The sequence below is a fragment of the Bubalus kerabau genome, chromosome 2, assembly GCF_029407905.1.
Source record: "Bubalus kerabau isolate K-KA32 ecotype Philippines breed swamp buffalo chromosome 2, PCC_UOA_SB_1v2, whole genome shotgun sequence".
In the NCBI taxonomy this organism is placed as follows: Eukaryota; Metazoa; Chordata; class Mammalia; order Artiodactyla; family Bovidae; genus Bubalus; species Bubalus kerabau.
In genome coordinates, this window is record NC_073625.1 from 184943174 (window position 1) to 184960790 (window position 17617).

At 43.4% G+C, this 17617-nt stretch overlaps 1 protein-coding gene across 1 annotated transcript in view; it reads right to left on the reverse strand.

Moving 5' to 3' along the window:
* The window catches only part of NEK11 (NIMA related kinase 11), a 265196-nt gene that overhangs the window by 70577 nt on the left and 177002 nt on the right, over positions 1-17617 (reverse strand). Inside the window, exon 14 of the mRNA XM_055569707.1 lies at positions 12120-12283. Coding sequence (XP_055425682.1) covers positions 12120-12283 — 164 coding nt within the window. The remainder of the gene's footprint in view (positions 1-12119; positions 12284-17617) is intronic.

Below are 17617 nucleotides of genomic sequence, written 5' to 3' on the forward strand. Positions count from 1 at the left end.
GATCCCTGCCTGAGTTCAGTGGCCTGTGGAGCACTCATGTCTCCCTAGGAGCCACATCATGGTGTCACCAGCCAAGTGCTAGGAATCTCATTTTCAAATGCTGTTGAAAAAACCTAATTGCTCCTTGCGGACGAATGGGTCCTTAGATATTTTTCAAGTCTCCTTCCCTCCTAACCATCAACCTCTCTAATGAGATCATGCCTTAGAGGCTTGAGGAACATCTTTTAAGATTCAACTCTGAAAAACTGTCCCACAGATTCAAGTTCAGTCAAACACCCAGATTTGTTTCAGAAACAGATGCAGTAATTTGGTTAATAAATTAGAAATTTCTTCTAAGCAGATAAATTTATTAAAAAAAAAAAAGAAGTAAAAGTGTGTCAGTCATGTCCAACTCTTGTGACCCCATGGACTAGCCCACCAGGCTCCTCTGTCCATGGAATTCTCCAGACAAGAATACTGGAGTGGGTAGCCATTCCCTTCTCCAGGGGATCTTCCCAACCAAGGGATCAAACCCAGGTCTCCTGCATTGCAGGCAGATTTTTTACCAGCTGAGCCTCTAGGGAGATACCCTCTAAGTGGAAAGGGTAGTTATAATATATTCTCTAATAATCCATATTTATTTTTAATCTGGAAAAATAGACAATTATTAAAAGAAAATAAACACTCCAAATTCCATAATGTAAACATACACATCCACAAAAATATATGCATGGTCTTTTCTAGGTAGATTTATTAGCTGTTTGAGATCATACTATATATGTATGGTATCCATAGAATACACAGACACACATACACCTTTGTTTGGATTTTCATCCTATGTTATTAAAAATTCTTCAGAAACATAATTTTAATAGCTACACACTACTGCTCTAAAGCCACATGAATTTATTTCTCTATGCCCTGTTATTGTAATCTAGATTGCTTTCATTTTTTTCATAAATAATATTGCAATGTCTATCTTTGCCCCATGTTTGCTGTTATTGCTTTAGGTTACTGTTCAGAAATGAAATTACTGAGTCAAAGAGTGTGAATGTTAGGAAACCCCCTCTTTCTCTGTGCTGGCCCTTTTCTTCACATTCCAGCTATTCCAAGCAGTTTATTTTCTCCACAATCAGTTTTAATGTCTTCATACTTTTTTCAACTTCCTTCCTATTAAAATGTCCTTTCCTTCAAGAAAAGATATGATATATTCATTAATACAAAGATGATTGATAAGGCTTATAAATTATCTCGATACTTGTGATAATTTATAAGCCTTGTCAATCATCTTTATATTGAATTCAGCAGAGGAATTAATTTCTAATAGCAGGCATACCAGAGGAGGAAATCAGGTGATATTGTCACAGAGCTGGAAAAATCACAGTTTCCCATTTAATTATCAGCCAGTTCTGTCTGACTAAATAATCCAGAGTATCTCCTCACTTTAGAGCTTTCACTTGAGTTGTGGTGATTTAGTTCACACACACGTGAACGTATATACTCACACAAAGCCATTTCATTATTCAGCTTTGTTCAATTCAGGTGATGTGTATTAAATGCCAATTATGTTCTGATGTGTACAAAGTTGAGGGAGACAGATATGGCCTCAACCCACCATTTCAGATAGGTAATCCATTCCACACCCCAGGGGTAGTCCTGCCAGTACCCTGGTGACTCACTGCTCTTTCAGCAGTACATTCCCCCATCAAATCCTTTGATCAGTGTTCTCCATGCTGGTTGGATTACACAAGCCAAGTTGAGAAACAATTAAAATCAAACAAATAAAAATCCAACAACTACCAGAGCTCAAGTCCACTTCTTGCCTGGACCCCGCATGGCCTCCTTACTTTTCTCTCTGCCTCCTCTGTGGTGTTGCTTTAGTCCATTTCCTTCACAATAGCCATGACTTTGTCACTATGTACAGAATAAAATCCCATCACAGCTGTATAACTCAGCTCCTGCTCATTTCTCCGATATCATCTCTTTCCACTTCTCTGACTAACAGCGCTCCAGCCATGTAAGGTCTTTCCCACTTTGAGGCCTTCTCATTGGCTGACAGTGCTCTTGCCTCACATTTGACATGATTGTCCTTCTCATCCCTCAGATCTCAACTGTAGGTCACCTGCTCGGAGATCCCCCTATTTGAATTGAGTTTGTTTCTGCCACCACTTCAGTTGGCATATCACAGTGCCTGTTTCAATTAAAGCTTTGTTTGTTAGTATTTGCTCCTTGAGGGCAGGGACCATGCCTGTTGAGTCATTATTAGCTCAGAGCTGACAACCAATAAACCCTTTGTGAATATGCTGATGAAAGAAAAGCAAATGTCAAGGCAACGTAGTCAAATAAAATATTCCTCTGTTTCTACCTCACCAGCAGATTTTACCTAAATTCATAGCTTCTCAACCCTGTCAAAACTCTGGACACATTTCTCCCACTGAATTCTTTCAGAGGTGTTTATTTGCAAAGCTTCATTCCAGGCCAGCCGACTGTGTATCTTCTGCTTCCATCTGCCTTTTCTTCTTGGCTCCCAGCTGTTCTATGATAAGGCTATTTTCTGTCTGCCTCTGAGGTAACCCCAGAGACAGACATGACCTCACAGGCTCCCCACAAACTAGAACTTCCTTTGGTGAAATCCCTGTCATGAGCCTTTTGGGAAAATTTCTGTTGCAGCCTCCCAAGTGGCCCCAGATGAAGAACACTGCCTTTCAGATGATGGCCCCTCTGTAGGTTGAAGCCATTGCTACAAGCTTTTGTCCCTTGTGGCCACCATGGGGTGTACACCCTCAGGCACTGGGGGACACACAGCTTTAAAGAGGTGAAAGCCACACGTGGGATACATGAACAGCAGGCTGCTTTCTCAGCGCAATTCAGGCTTATGCTCACTGGTCTCCCAGGCTTTCCTGGCTTCGTGGCTTGTCCTCTCTGAAGCAGGTTCACTAATCCTCCCAGTTTCACATTCTGGCAGAATGTTATTTTTTTCTACATATTCTGTGATCCTATAGATTCCTATAGACCCAGGAACTTGACCCCTTATTATCTGAATCACAGATTTATGCACCTTGGCCACAACTATATATGTATGTACACATATAATGGGAGGATTCTGCTTCCTAGAAAACATAAAAATCTCGTAAAGCAATCCAGGACGGTTTCCTCTGAGCAATATTTTGTTGGAATCTGATACCTGGACAGGCACAATGGACCAAATTATTAAAAATATTCTTATCTGGATGATCTTAACAGAACACGATAGTAAAAATAGAGTTACAAGGTTTATACTAAACTAGAGTTCTGCTGCTGCTGCTGCAAAGTCACTTCAGTCGTGTCCGACTCTGTGCGACCCCATAGACGGCAGCCCACCAGGCTCCCCCATCCCTGGGATTCTCCAGGCAAGAATAGTGGAGCTACAGAGCATCTTACATTTTTATCTTTAGTTCTTAGAGGCAACCCCAAAAACTGAAGTTTGTATAGAGCCACATCTGCAAAGCTCAAACTGCAAACAAGCCCCCTCCCAGCTCCTGAAACGCGGGATGCCTCTGTTGCTGCACTGGGGACAGCGGGACATGACCGTCAGGGTGTCCACATTTCACGTGTTCCCTCCACACCATCAAGGCCTCCTAACTGCACTGCTGCTTGTCAGTGTCAGGTCTGTGGCAAGCCAGCATCCGCGGTTGCTTTAGGGTTTCACAGACACGCATGGGAATTCATTACAGAACTGCTCTTCAGATATTCTGGGTTACAGTTGGAAATGTAAAGAGTGGAGAGAAGAAAACAGGACTGACAGAGTGGTGCCACGAAGCCCATGGGGACCATGGGCAGCGGGGTTTAAGGAGCTGGTTAGGAGGGCGCTCTCCTACCGCCTTGTTCCCAGTTCCAGCAGCTGGAGGGGGGCTGCCCCCGCCACTCCCCTCCCTCCCAACAGCTCACAAGCTTTGTCTCTTCACACGTCACAGCCCAAGAGTCCATGGGAGAAAGTCCTGCAGTTGAGGAGGTTTCCTGGAGCAGAAAGAGAAAGAATGTTCGTGTTCCAAAAGGGCCTGGAGGCACACACTCCCCCATTGCAGCTTCCTGTTTCTGATTCCAGTTCTAGCTCTCTTCCTATATAAACCCCACAGAGGAAGTGGGAACTTGGCCCTGTGTTTTGAACATAATTTTAAATCATCAGATGCTCCATTTTCACACATCCAAAGCTGGGTCCCCAGCATTTCCTCATCGTCTCCTTTGCCAGCTTCTCCAGTAAGTGCTGTGCTCACCCAGAATGTCTAGTGGATACAGGGTGCTTGCTGGTTTGAATTCCAGCTCTCCAATACACTGAGTGACCTAGGAAATCGATTATTTTTTCTACTTTAAGTTTCCTCATTTGGCAGATGGGATGAAAGATGTTACTCCTAGAAAGTGCTGGTGAGCACAACATGGGACAAAGCACAGAAGGACTTAGCGCGGGGCCAGGTGAGCTGAGGTGGCTGTTTATTCTTCACTAAGACTTGTCGCTTTCTCTGGTATGACGTGGCCCATGAGCCCCCAGATCAGCAGGTTAATGGAAGGACAGCACCTCCAATAACATCCCAGATGTGCCACACCCATTTCCTCCCAGACTGAACACCCAGATTCTTTCCAGATGTAAAAACTTATTGAGAAAATAAAATCACATTTCTCTGTGTAATCCAATCACAAAATAGTGGGATGGACCTTTTGTTTGCAAGGGCTGTTTAGGAGGATTTTCATATTCTTTGCGGATTCTCTTATGGTCAGGGCCCCCCAGCTCTGACGGCAGAGAGGGACAGGAATTGGTGTGTATGCAGGGGTGCGGGGAGAGGGTGGAGAGAAAAGCCCCAAAGGTGCCACTTCAAGTCAGTCAGTTCAGTTCAGTCACTCAGTCGTGTCCGACTCTTTGTGACCCCATGAATCGCAGCATGGCAGGCCTCCCTGTCCATCACCAACTCCCGGAGTTCACCCAGACTCACGTCCATCAAGTCAGTGATGCCATCCAGCCATCTCATCCTCTGTCATCCCCTTCTCCTCCTGCCCCCAATCCCTCCCAGCATCAGAGTCTTTTCCAATGAGTCAACTCTTCGAATGAGGTGGCCAAAGTACTGGAAGTCAGTCAGCTCTGTGCAAACCAGCACACACCTCTATACCACTCTCACCCTGGCCTCAGGAACATGCAGCAGCCACGCACCGTGCAGGCCACTGTGCCCGCACCCCCCACCCACCTGTGCACCTCGGTGACCATCAACAAGGACATGGCAGAGGCCGCCAGCACCCTTGAAAGACCACACAGATCTGCCCTTCTGCCTGTGTGCTCCGTCGTAATCCACCTATCACCCACCTTTGCCCTCTGTGCTTTGGTGTCAGGGCTAGAGGGGTAGGTATGACTTTGAACACAAAAGTGGATCTAATTAAAAAGATGGAGGGACTACAGCCTTCTGCAAAGCCTGCTGTGCTGTGTCCCGATAAGAGCAAGGTTTTGCTGGCCCCCATCTGACCAGCAATGTGCTGTGCTGTATCCTGGACCAGAAATGGCAGAGACGGAAGGTGGAATGACTATTCCACCTTCCGCCGATGAGGGCTGGAATGGGGTTGGGGTGGAAACTGTAACATCAAAGTCACTCATTTCAGCAACATGAGCTGGGTCTACAGAGGCCTGTTACCTGGAAGGAATGACACCTAAACTGTGATTTCACTAGACTTCAGCAGGGCCGGCTGCTATACCACCTGGGCCACAGGCCAAGGGATATTGATGGAGAGGTGACTCAGCAGCAGTGCTGGCTGCTTCTCAGAACTGACTCCAACTGATGCAATTCAAGACAAAAAGTGACTGCTCCCATGCAAACAGCTCGATTAAGGAGCTCTGACTATGCAAAACAGGAGGCAAATCCGTCTTACCATTTGGACTCAAGAGTTCTGGCACCTTCTATAAAAAATTAAAAAAGAGTAGGAGGAGAGAAATCTGTATCCTACAACAGATGTGGGAAGCAGGTTCATTTTAGGTTTAATTTTCATAACTCAGCACTTTTCCTCAAACTGGGACAAACTTTGCCTTGTACACAGATCAGTAATTGTCTTCAGTAAAGCAGCTCTCTGCAGAGGACCCTCTACAGCAGCCCCTTGGCTATCCTCTCCTCATGGTGGAGGAGCAGTAACTGCCAAGCAGGAGACCGTCTAAGGAAGGGCTACAGACAGGGGCAGAGAGTCCGCCTCTGCTACTTAACTAGCTGTGTGGCCCTGGAGAAGTTCCTTCACCTCATCAGGCCTCAGTTTCCTCTTATGCAAAGTGAGGAGAGCCCAACAGTCTCATCTTCCAAGGGACCCGAGTTTTAAAGTCAGTGCTTCATATAATAATCAATTATAGACAAATGCTTCCCAGAGGACCTAAACAGACATAGCACATCTCAAGTACTAGACTGTTGGGGGTCAGCGAGAGGCACTCCACCCGTGGCAAAGGTCATGAGGAAGGAGGCTTGACATACGCAAAGGCGGGATCAAGCCTCAGGAGTCCCCATGGAAATCCTCGAGCATCTACCCCCATAACCAGAGCCTGCCTACTTTACTACTTTGTGCTCTCACCTACACCTCTGACTTGACGGGGGGCTGTCTCCCACCACCTCTTTCGGAGAAGGAGTTAACTTAGAGCTCCAGTTAATAAAAACTCCTGGGTGTGACAAGAGTGTTTTAACCTACAAACTCCTCTGAAGGTTCTCTAGCCTGCCTGACAGGCTTGTCCAGCCACATGTGATTGCTCACAGCCTCCCAACCATGAGAGGCACGAGATGCTTTAAACCTTCTAAAAACAGGTTCCTTAGAAAAGTTAGAAAACCATTAGTATAAGTATAGTGGGCTGGTTAGAAATTGTATTGGTGAAGGATTTTTCATTTGTTGAGCCAATGTTTGTTGCTAAGTCTCCACATCCCCTGCCCTTACACACATTAATGAATATATAGAGGAAATAAGTATTAACCTTTGACATAAATCACGTTAGACCTTAGGGTAAGTAAATTCTTTCCTTAACTAAAACCCACTACACCCTCACCCTATAGGAATGTAACTTTATTTCGGTGGCGTCTGTTTTAAGAATAATCACCCCTGGACAAAGAAGTGTCCTGGTTGACTGACCGCTGTCACAGGGAGAGGGTCATAAATTGTCAGCAGGCCCCCTGGCCAGAAGATGATGTAACACCCCTAAGACCTCTGTATACATTTGTATGAAGCACCTGACTTTGATAAAAGTCAGGACTGCTGACCCCGTGTGACTTTTGCATAACATCTCAGTGTATAAAAGTAGACCATGGAAAATAAAGAATTGGGATCAGTTCCTCGAAAGACTGGTCTCCCCATGTCTCTCTCTCTCTCAAACTCTGGCTGAGTCTCCATCTGGAGCACGGAACCCGCCATGCTTACTAATTATGCCTGGGCTTCTAACATCCGACTAGGGAGGCCTCAGTGTCTCCTCTCCTTTGGGAGAACGGAAGGACGCCTATGGCCTACGTAAGTGGTGCAAACTTCTTGTCTTGAAGTTTTATTGGTCTCCCGCATAAACCAAGCTACTCAGCCTCGTTTCTCCACTGAATTTTCCTGCTGAGCTATCCTCATTCTATTACTCTTTATATCTCTAATTAATATCTAATTGAAACTATTGTATCCTGATCCTCGCCAACGCCGTCCCCGCTTCGAACTCCCTGGATCAGCCGGGGCTGGACCCCGGCACTAGACATAGTGTAAAGGTTCTGGGAACATTAGCTCTTACTCTTATAATAATTATGCCTTGATTAAACAAATGACTCCACTAGCAGAAGACACTCTTTGAGGCACCTTCTCCCATAACGATCTGCTCCAGAAGTCCTCAGTGGACCATTCCAAGGTCATTCTTGCTTTTCCTAATGTTTCACTGTGCAGAGCATTTCAAAATCAGTGGAGGATTTGGTGAAAAAGTATTGAAAATTTCAGAAGTATCTGGGAAATGGGCCTCTACAGCTTTCCATCTCAGCAAGAACAAACATCATGGTCCTAAGAGCTTTCCTCAAACAAGTGTCAATGAAAGCCAGCCACTAAACAGCAGGGTCTTTCCTGAGGGAGCTTTGTGTCACATCATCATGGCCCACCTCGTGTCTGCATTACAGGGGGATTCAGGATACTGATTAGTGGTGGAGAGGGAAGCACTGGTCATGGCAATAAGGGAAAGACAAGAGTCTACAGAAACACCATCAGTCTGCAGCCCTAAAACATGTCCATCAGGGCACATGAAACACTTTTCAGTGACAGGTCCCACAAATACTGTTGAGAACCTTGTTATGATGACAGCTATAAACTCCATTCTCTTGAGATCTGAGAGGCTGGTTCCAATTCAGTGACCACAGACTTCACAGAGGAGCCATCGACAGCATGATAAGGGCTTGTGATAAAGGGGTGACTGATGCTCTGCTTATTGATGCAGAGAAACAACTGACAAATAGGTGCTTCACAAAATTGCTCTGGAGAAACTGCTGCTAAAAAGATTGTCATGGGTGGCACAATGGACCCTGCAATCAATCCCAGTGACGCCTGTGGCTGTCTTTCTTTTTTAAAGCACTTCTTCCATCAAAATAGAAACCAAGTGACTTCTGTTCCATCTGAAGGAAGACAATATCAACTCTGACCTGATGACTCAAGTAAAAGACACAGGTAAGATGATCACCTAAGCAGACCCTGGGTGCTCAGGCCAATGGCAAGACTAGGGAGCAGGGGAAGAGGTGGCTAGAGGCATCATCCAGTTCACAAAGCCAACAGTGACTGGGTCTCAGCCCAGGGTTCTAAAACTTCAAATTGTGTGCTGCTAATAAAATAACCTAAAAAGAGAAGGGTACATACTCACCACAACCCCACGCTCACAACCTTTGGGGAAGGGGAAACTATATTGAAGAACAAACGGGGCTATAATTACCTGTCTCTAATAAAAACTACTCAGTTAACATGTATCCTCCTGTTAACAAGTCCATTCTATTCTATTATTTCAAGTCCATTCTAGGATGGTATACTTTTAATATTTTATCTCTGCCTTTTTGTCAGTTTTATTACTATGTCTTGGTGTGTTCCTCCTTGGGTTTATCCTGCCTGAGATTCTCTGAGCTTCCTGGACTTGGTTGACTATTTCCTTTCCTATAGTCAGGAATTTTTCAGCTATTATCTCTTCAAATATTTTCTCAGGTCCTTGCTCTCTTCCTTCTCCTTCTGGGACCCCTATAATGCGAATGTTGGTGTGTTTAATGTTGTCCCAGATGTCTCTTAGGCTGTCTTCATTTTTTTTCATTCTTTTTTCTACACTCTCTTCTGTGGCAATAATTTCCATCATTCTGTCCTCCAGGTCATTTATCCTTTCTTCTGCTTCAGTTATTCTGCTATGGATTCCTTCTAGTGTATTATTCATCTCTGTTTGTTCTTTAGTTCTTCTAGGTCTTTGGTAAACATTTCTTGCATGTTCTCAATCTTTGCTTCCATTCTTTTCCTGAGATCCTGGATCATCTTCACTATCATTATCTGAATTCTTTTTCTGAAACGTTGCCTATCTCCACTTCATTTAGTTGTTTTTCTGGGGTTTTATCTTGTTCCTTCATCTGGGACATAACTTTCTGCTTTTTCATCATGATCAACTTTCTGTGATATGGTTTTTGTTTTAACCACTGTGAGACTGTGCTTCTTCTTGCTTCTTCTACCTGCCCTCTGATGTATGAGGCTAAGAGGCTTGTGTATGTTTCTTGATGGGAGGGACTGGTGATGGGAAAACTGGGTCTTGCTCTGGTGTTCAGGGCTTTGCTGAGTTAAGCTTTAATCCAATGATCTGCTGATGGGTGGGGTTGTGCTCCTTCCTTAGTAGTTGTTTGGCCTGAGGTGACCCAGCCCTGGGGTCTACAGGCTGTATGATAGGATTAATGGTGAATTCCAAGAGGGTTTATGCCAAAGGGGACCTCCTAGTGCCCCCATCCCTGTGGTGAGCCCATACCAACTCACGTCTCGACAGGAAGCCCTCCAACACCAGCAGGTAGCTTTGGCTCAGTCTCCTGTGGGGTCACTGCTCCTCTCCTCTGGGTCTTGGTGCATGCAAAATTTTGGTTGTGCCTTCCAAGACTGGAATTTCTGTTTCCCTCAGTCTTCTGGAAGGCCTATAATCAAATCCCACTGGCCCTCAAGGCCAGATTCCCTAGGGATTCCCAGTCCCTTTGTATTATCCCCAGGCTGGGAAGCCTGACGTGGGATTCAGAACTTTCACAATAGTGGGAAAACTTCTTTGGTATTATTGTTCTCCAGTTTGTGGGTCACCCAACAAATGCGTATGGGATTTGATTTTATTGTGATAGAGCCCTTCCTGTCTTGCTGTCTCGCTGCAGCTTCTTCTTTGTCTTTGGACATGGGGTATCTTTTTTTGTTGGATTCCAGTGTCTTCCTGTTGATGGTTGTTCAACAACTAATTGCAGTTTTGATGCTCTCTCAGGAGATGAACACACGTCCTTCTACTCCACCATCTTTAACTGGACTCTGGAAGGCAGATTCTTAAACACTGGACCATGAGGGAAGTACCATAAACTCTCACTTTAGAATTAAGGAGTTTTGGAAGTACCATAAAAAAGCCACAAAATGGCTATATAGCTTTATCTTAACAACAGCTAATATCTCATTATTAATTACTTCATTAGATTGGGAAACCAAGGCACAGTGGGGTTTAGTGACTCGCACAAGGTCACATGATCTGCAAGTGATCCCTCTGGTTTTCTGAAGTTGGTTTTATTTTATTGAAAATATTTTAAGGTAATAATGTTAGTAGCTAAAATTTTACCACTTGATGCTTTGGACAGAAACAGATGTGTTTTGCATATTATGTGCTTTGCAACCACAGTCACAGAATAAAGTTTCTGTGATAATGTAACAATATTAGTATCTGCTGTTTAGGACAGAGGTACAGAAGTAGAGATTATATTTTCAATTTGTGGTAGGAGGCGCTTCTGTTTACAAGTCCACTGGAGAAAATAGGGAAATAGTGTAAGGGAAGTGTTTTGATTTTGGTATGCTGAATCCTGTCTGGACTCAGTTTTTCTCAATATTTATTTGTTTCTTTCTTCATGTATTTAGCTCTCAGTTTCTCTCTCTCATCCTTTCTCTCTTTCTCATCCATTTCTCTGCTCAGCTCTATATCACTCCCTCTATCCCCTTCTCCCTGCCTCTTTCTTTTTCTTATGGAGAACTTGAGAACATTTCTTACTGGATTTATTCATTGAGTATTATGATGAATTGCCTAGTCTTCATTAAAAAGTATTGAATGGATTGTGGACAACCTTCAGTTAATCCTCCTGAATTAAGTCTCCATTAACACAGATGCCCTTTGATTGACTGTTATCTTACTAGCTTAATGTTTCCAGTTAGTAAAAAGCTTCTGTACCTTATGAAAGCTTAGGACTAAGAAGATTATCAGATTATGGCCTAAGAAGAAAATCAAGTATAAATTGAATAAATTGCTCAGAGTCATCTGCTTTTTCTTCACACAACTCTTGCTTTTCCTCACTCCTGCAGGCAACCAACAGTGAAATCACATGCAGGGCTGTTTCTTGGTGTATGACCCAGATGAAGCTATTATTGTTATTGTTACAGAATCTATGGCAAGGTCGTGGACTCAGAGATTCCAGCACTGTATGTAAGGAGGGAACTTCAAGGGCTGGAGTGGCCAGGAAGACCATCTCCTAAGCCCAAGATCTCTGGACCTCAACCCCAGAACTAATTAATGCACTGGGACATGACTCACAAATCTGATTACCAGACAGAACAGTATAATTTTAAATATCCTCTTCTCTCTTCTAAAGAGACACGTGAAATGTTTATTCAGCAGCTATATGTGGGCTGCCCCTCAGTGCATAAACAGTGTAGTGTGTTTCATCTTCTCACCTGAATCAGTACTGAGTGCTCCAGCCCTTTCCTCATCAACACACCCAGATTCACACAGTCCCATGGGGCCCTGTCTGCCCCTGGGCCTTGGAAATCAAGACACATCATGTAGAGCCCGTATAACAAACCTTAGTTCTCCTACTTGGTTTCTAAGACTCCCTTGACTCCTCCTGGGAAGGCACAGCCTGGTCAGCACCTTGGACAGCTCCACTGCTTCTGCTGGAAGCTACGTTTACCTGTTGGTTTGTCCTGTAAACAGGCTGGGGTCCTTCATCCTCATCCTCTTCATCCTTGACTGAGAATACTGTTTTTCCTTCCTCACTCTCCTCACTTTCTTCAGAACAGGAATCAAATACATCAGCATAATACTCTTCAGCCACAAGTGGGTCTTCTGGGATCTCTGAAATAAAGAATAAGCAAAAATCAGGTCCTGTTGGTCATTAAAATTATAATGAGTCTAGGATCCCCATAGCCCAGAGATATGTATTCTGTTAACACTAACAAAGTTTTCATGGAGTGCAGAGTGGAATCTTAGCTTCCTGAATGCACCTAGTAGAATATAATAAATACTCAGCAGTTAAACTAGTGGAGGAAAGGAGGGATGGCTCTATTTGCAACCACTTTTTGAAACTGTAAGAATAAAACCATGAAACAAGAAGAAATGACCTCTTCTAAAGTCTTTACATTCAGAAGCATGAATCATTATTACAAATAAGGGGATTTAGGACCAAAAGCAAAGTAAGATGCCTTGGCCACCAGAGTCTACTATCCACATAAAGTTTTTGTGGACACAGTGGAGGGGACAAATATAAGCATTCTTGCTGGGAATTTCTTCTTTTAAAGAAAATACTAGTAGGGAGGTCAGGCAAGAGGGATAGAATATATAGAAATGGCATTATTGGTGAGCTGAGGGAAATGTTAAAATTCTAAGGCTATGAAGGTTTTTGAGATGTAGGTCACACTAAGGTTCTACTTACTCACATGAATATGCGGCATTTCTTAATAAAAACAACAACAATGAAAACACAAGGAAAAGTCACCCAGTTAAGCTGCTGCCAGGAAGTGCTACCTACGTTACTCAATGCAATATTATTACCAACTAGAAATATTGTTGTTACTGTTCAGTTGCTAAGTCGTGCTTGACTTTTTGTAACCCCATGGACTGCAGCCCACCTGGTGCCTCTGCCCATGGGATTTCCCAGGCAAGAAAACTGTAGTGGGTTGCCATTTCCTTCTCCAGGGGATCTTCCTGATCCAAGGATCGAACCTGTGTCTCCTGCATTGGCAGGTGGATTCTTTACCACTGAGCCACTAGGAAAGTCTGGTTGGTGCTTATAATGGTCTTCAACCAAGAAAGGCTAAGAATGGATCTGTCAGTCCATTCAAAATCCAAGACCCAAAAAAAGTACAGTGATATCAATTCCAATTTGCTAATGGGAGTCTAGAAATAAGAAATATCCTTGGAGAAGGGAGAAAGTTAAATAATGGTACTCTCTCTACCTTATTAAAACCATGGGCATTTAAGCTTTGTACACATTAGTTGTTCTTGTTGTTGTTTGGTCGCTCAGCTGTGTCTGCCTCTTTGTGACCCCTTGGACTGCAGCACACCAGGCTTCTCTGTCCATCACCAATTCCAGACCTTGCTAAAACTCATGTCCATCGAGTCGGCGATGCCATCCAATCATCTCAACCTCTGTCATCCTCTTCTCCACCTGCCTTCAATCTTTCCCAGCATCAGGATCTTTTCCAATGGGTCAGTTCTTTGCATCAGGTGACCAAAATATTGGAGTTTCAGCATCAGTCCTTCTGATGAATATTCAAGACTGATTTCCTTTAGGATGGACTGGTTGGATCTCCTTGCAGTCCAAGGGACTCTCAAGAGTCTTATCCACCATTCAAAAGCATCAATTCTTTGATGCTCAGCCTTGTTTATGGTCCAACTCTCACATCAATACATGACTACTGGAAAAACCACAGCTTTGACTAGACAGATGTTTTTTGGTAATGTAATGTCTCTGCTATTTAATATGCTGTCTATGTTGGTCATAACTTTTCTTCCAAGGAACAAGCATCTTTGAATTTCATGACTGCAGTCACCATCTTCAGTGATTCTGGAGCCCAGGAAAATAAAGTCTGTCGCTATTTCCATTGTTTCCCCATCTATTTGCCATGAAGTGATGGGACCAGATGCCATGATCTTAGGTTTTAGAATGTTGAGTTTTAGGCCAGCTTTTCACTCTCCTCTTTCACCTTCATCAAGAGGTTCTTTAGTTCCTCTTCACTTTCTACCATAAGGAGGAGAGTGAAAAAGTTGGCTTAAAACTCAACATTCAAAAGACGAAGATCATGAAATCCAGTCCCAGCACTTCATGGCAAATAGATGGGGAAACAATGGAAACAAATACTTTATTTTGGGGGGGGGTCCAAAATCACTGTAGGTGGTGACTACAGCCATGAAATTAAAAGGCGCTTACTCCTTGGAAGAAAAGTTATGACCAACCTAGACAGCACATTAAAAAGCAGAGACATTACTTTGCTGACAAAGGTCCATCTAGTCAAAGCTATGGTTTTTCCAGTAGTCATGTATGGATGTGAGAGTTGGACTATAAATAAAGCTGAGTGCTGAAGAACTGATACTTTTGAACTGTGGTGTTGGAGAAGACTCTTGAGAGTCCCTTGGACTGCAAGGAGATCAAACCAGTCAATCCTAAAGGAAATCAGTCCTGAATATTCATTGGAAGGACTGATGCTGAAGCTGAAACTCCAATATTTTGGTCACCTGATGTGAAGAACTGACCCATTGGGAAAGACCCTGATGTTGGGAAAGATTGAAGGTAGGAGGAAAAGGGGACGACAGAGGATGAGATGGTTGGATGGCATCACCAACTCGATGGACATGAGTTTTAGCAAGGTCCAGAAGTTGGTGATGGACAGAGAAGCCTGTCGTGCTGCAGTCCATGGGGTTGCAAAGTCGGACATGACTGTGTGACTGAACTGACTGACTTATAAACAAAATTATCCTTCTAAACTGTAACACAGAGCACTGGTTTTCATCCCATTGTTGATATTTTATGCCTAGTGCATGTGTGCTCAGTCATGTCCAACAAAGAGTTGGACCCCATGGACTGCAGCCTGCCAGTCTCCTCTGTCCATGGAATTTTCCCAGTAAGAATATTGGAGTGCATTGCTGTTTCCTACTCCAGGGGATCTTCTCGGCCCAGTGATTGAACCAGCATCTCTCGTGTCTCCTGAATTGGCAGATGAATTCTTTACCACTGGTGCCACCTGAGCCTATTATTTTATGTCTATTGGGGAAAATATGGAATTTGGTGTTAGACAATCAAGGTTAGAATCTAGCTCTGCCACCTCTTAAATAAGAAACTTGAGTGAGGGATTTGAATTTGTTGAGCTTTTTTTTTTTTTCTAGTGAAGCAGACAAAAGGTAATCTAACAGGGTAGCTATGAAGATTCAATAATATGATTCATATGAAAGCATCTGTGTATAGGGAAACTTTATCAAGTGTTCCATCAATTTCCACATCTGTAAAAATGAACTTTTCATTAACTGATTCCAGAATCCCTTGAAAGTAAAATACTTACTGGATGTAGAAAGCCCTGACAATTGAATGTTTTAAAATCTTTGCTATCTATGATTCTGCATAGAACACAAGAGGCAGTACCATGGAATTAAAACTGGCCAGCTCAAAAACAAGAATTTAGTTCAGTCACTCAGTTGTGTCTGACTCTTTGCAACCCCATGAATCACAGCACGCCAGGCCTCCCTGTCCATCACCAACTCCCGGAGTTCACTCAGACTCATGTCCATCGAGTCAGTGATGCCATCCAGCAATCTCATCCTCTGTCGTCCCCTTCTCCTCCTGCCCCCAATCCCTCCCAGCATCAGAGTCTTTTCCAGTGAGACAACTCTTAGCATGAGTTTGCCAAAGTACTGGAGTTTCAGCTTTAGCATCATTCCTTCCAAAGAAATCCCAGGGCTGATCTCCTTCAGAATGGACTGGTTGGATCTCCTTGCAGTCCAAGGGACTCTCAAGAGTCTTCTCCAACACCACAGTTCAAAAGCATCAATTCTTTGGCACTCAGTTTTCTTCACAGTCCAACTCTCACATCCATACATGACCACAGGAAAAACCATAGCCTTGACTAGATGGACTTTTGTTGGCAAAGTAATGTCTCTGCTTTTGAATATGCTATCTAGGTTGGTCATAACTTTCCTTCCAAGGAGTAAGCGTCTTTTAATTTTATGGCTGCAGTCACCATCTGCAGTGATTTTGGAGCCCGAAAAAATAAAGTCTGACACTGTTTCCACTGTTTCCCCATCTATTTTCCATGAAGTGATGGGACCGGATGCCATGATCTTCATTTTCTGAATGTTGAGCTTTAAGCCAACTTTTTCACTCTCCACTTTCACTTTCATCAAGAGGCTTTTTAGTTCCTCTTCACTTTCTGCCATAAGGGTGGTGTCATCTGCATATCTGAGGCTATTGATATTTCTCCCGGCAATCTTGATTCCTGCTTGTGCTTCTTCCAGTCCAGCGTTTCTCATGATGTACTCTGCATATAAGGTAAATAAGCAGGGTGGCAATACACAGCCTTGACGTACTCCTTTTCCTATTTGGAACCAGTCTGTTGTTCCATGTCCAGTTCTAACTGTTGCTTCCTGACCTGCATACAGATTTCTCAAGAGGAAGGTCAGGTGGTCTGGTATTCCCATCTCTTTCAGAATTTTCCAGTTTATTGTGATCCACACAGTCAAAGGCTTTGGCATAGTCAATAAAACAGAAATAGATGTTTCTCTGGAACTCTCTTGCTTTTTCCATGATCCAGCAGATGTTGGCAATTTGATCTCTGGTTCCTCTGCTTTTTCTAAAACCAGCTTGAACATCAGGGAGTTCACGGTTCATGTATTGCTGAAGCCTGGCTTGGAGAATTTTGAGCATTCCTTTACTAGCATGTGAGATGAGTGCAGTTGTGCGGTAGTTTGAGCATTCTTTGGCATTGCCAAAGAATTATTAATACACATATTCAAAAACACCTTTGCCAATTCTTTAGGAAACTCACAGTTTCTCTCAGTAACTCCAACACAGTCTGTTTTCCCCTCCAATCACCTATTATCAGTTGAGCAGCAGATGAAACAGAGTATTTGTACGTAGGGGCCATTTTTTTTATAAAAATCTTTATTTTACTCACACTCAGAATGACAAAAGGATCACAGCAAGAAAAGTATATGAAAACCAAGATCTACCAGGAGGACAATTCAGGTCTCCAGTTTCGCCTTCAAGCAGGGGCATGCACTCGCTGAGTGGACATCCTGCCTCTCTTCCCCGCCACCCTCGGTCTCTGCCTAGGTCTCTGTGTCTCTTCCACAGAGATGTCCATTCTCTGTCATCCCACTTCCTGCCATGTCCTCTCCATGAGTCTGTCTCTCTTTGACAGTTATTCATTCACTGACTCACTCATATTTTCTCCCTCTGTTTCTCTGTCCCCCACGCCCCACTTTCAGGAAAGAATATTTGCTTTCAAGATTGACTCTGAGAGAGTAAGACACATCATTTACATTGCTGCCCAGGGTACAGAAATGTGCTTGGATTTGTGTTTATATAAAAACATCTTTACAATTGAAACAAAAGCTTCATGCATCAAGATTTACCCATACTACAAATGACACACTCTGGCATTTTGCATACTATTAAATGATTTCTCTCTTTTTTTTTTT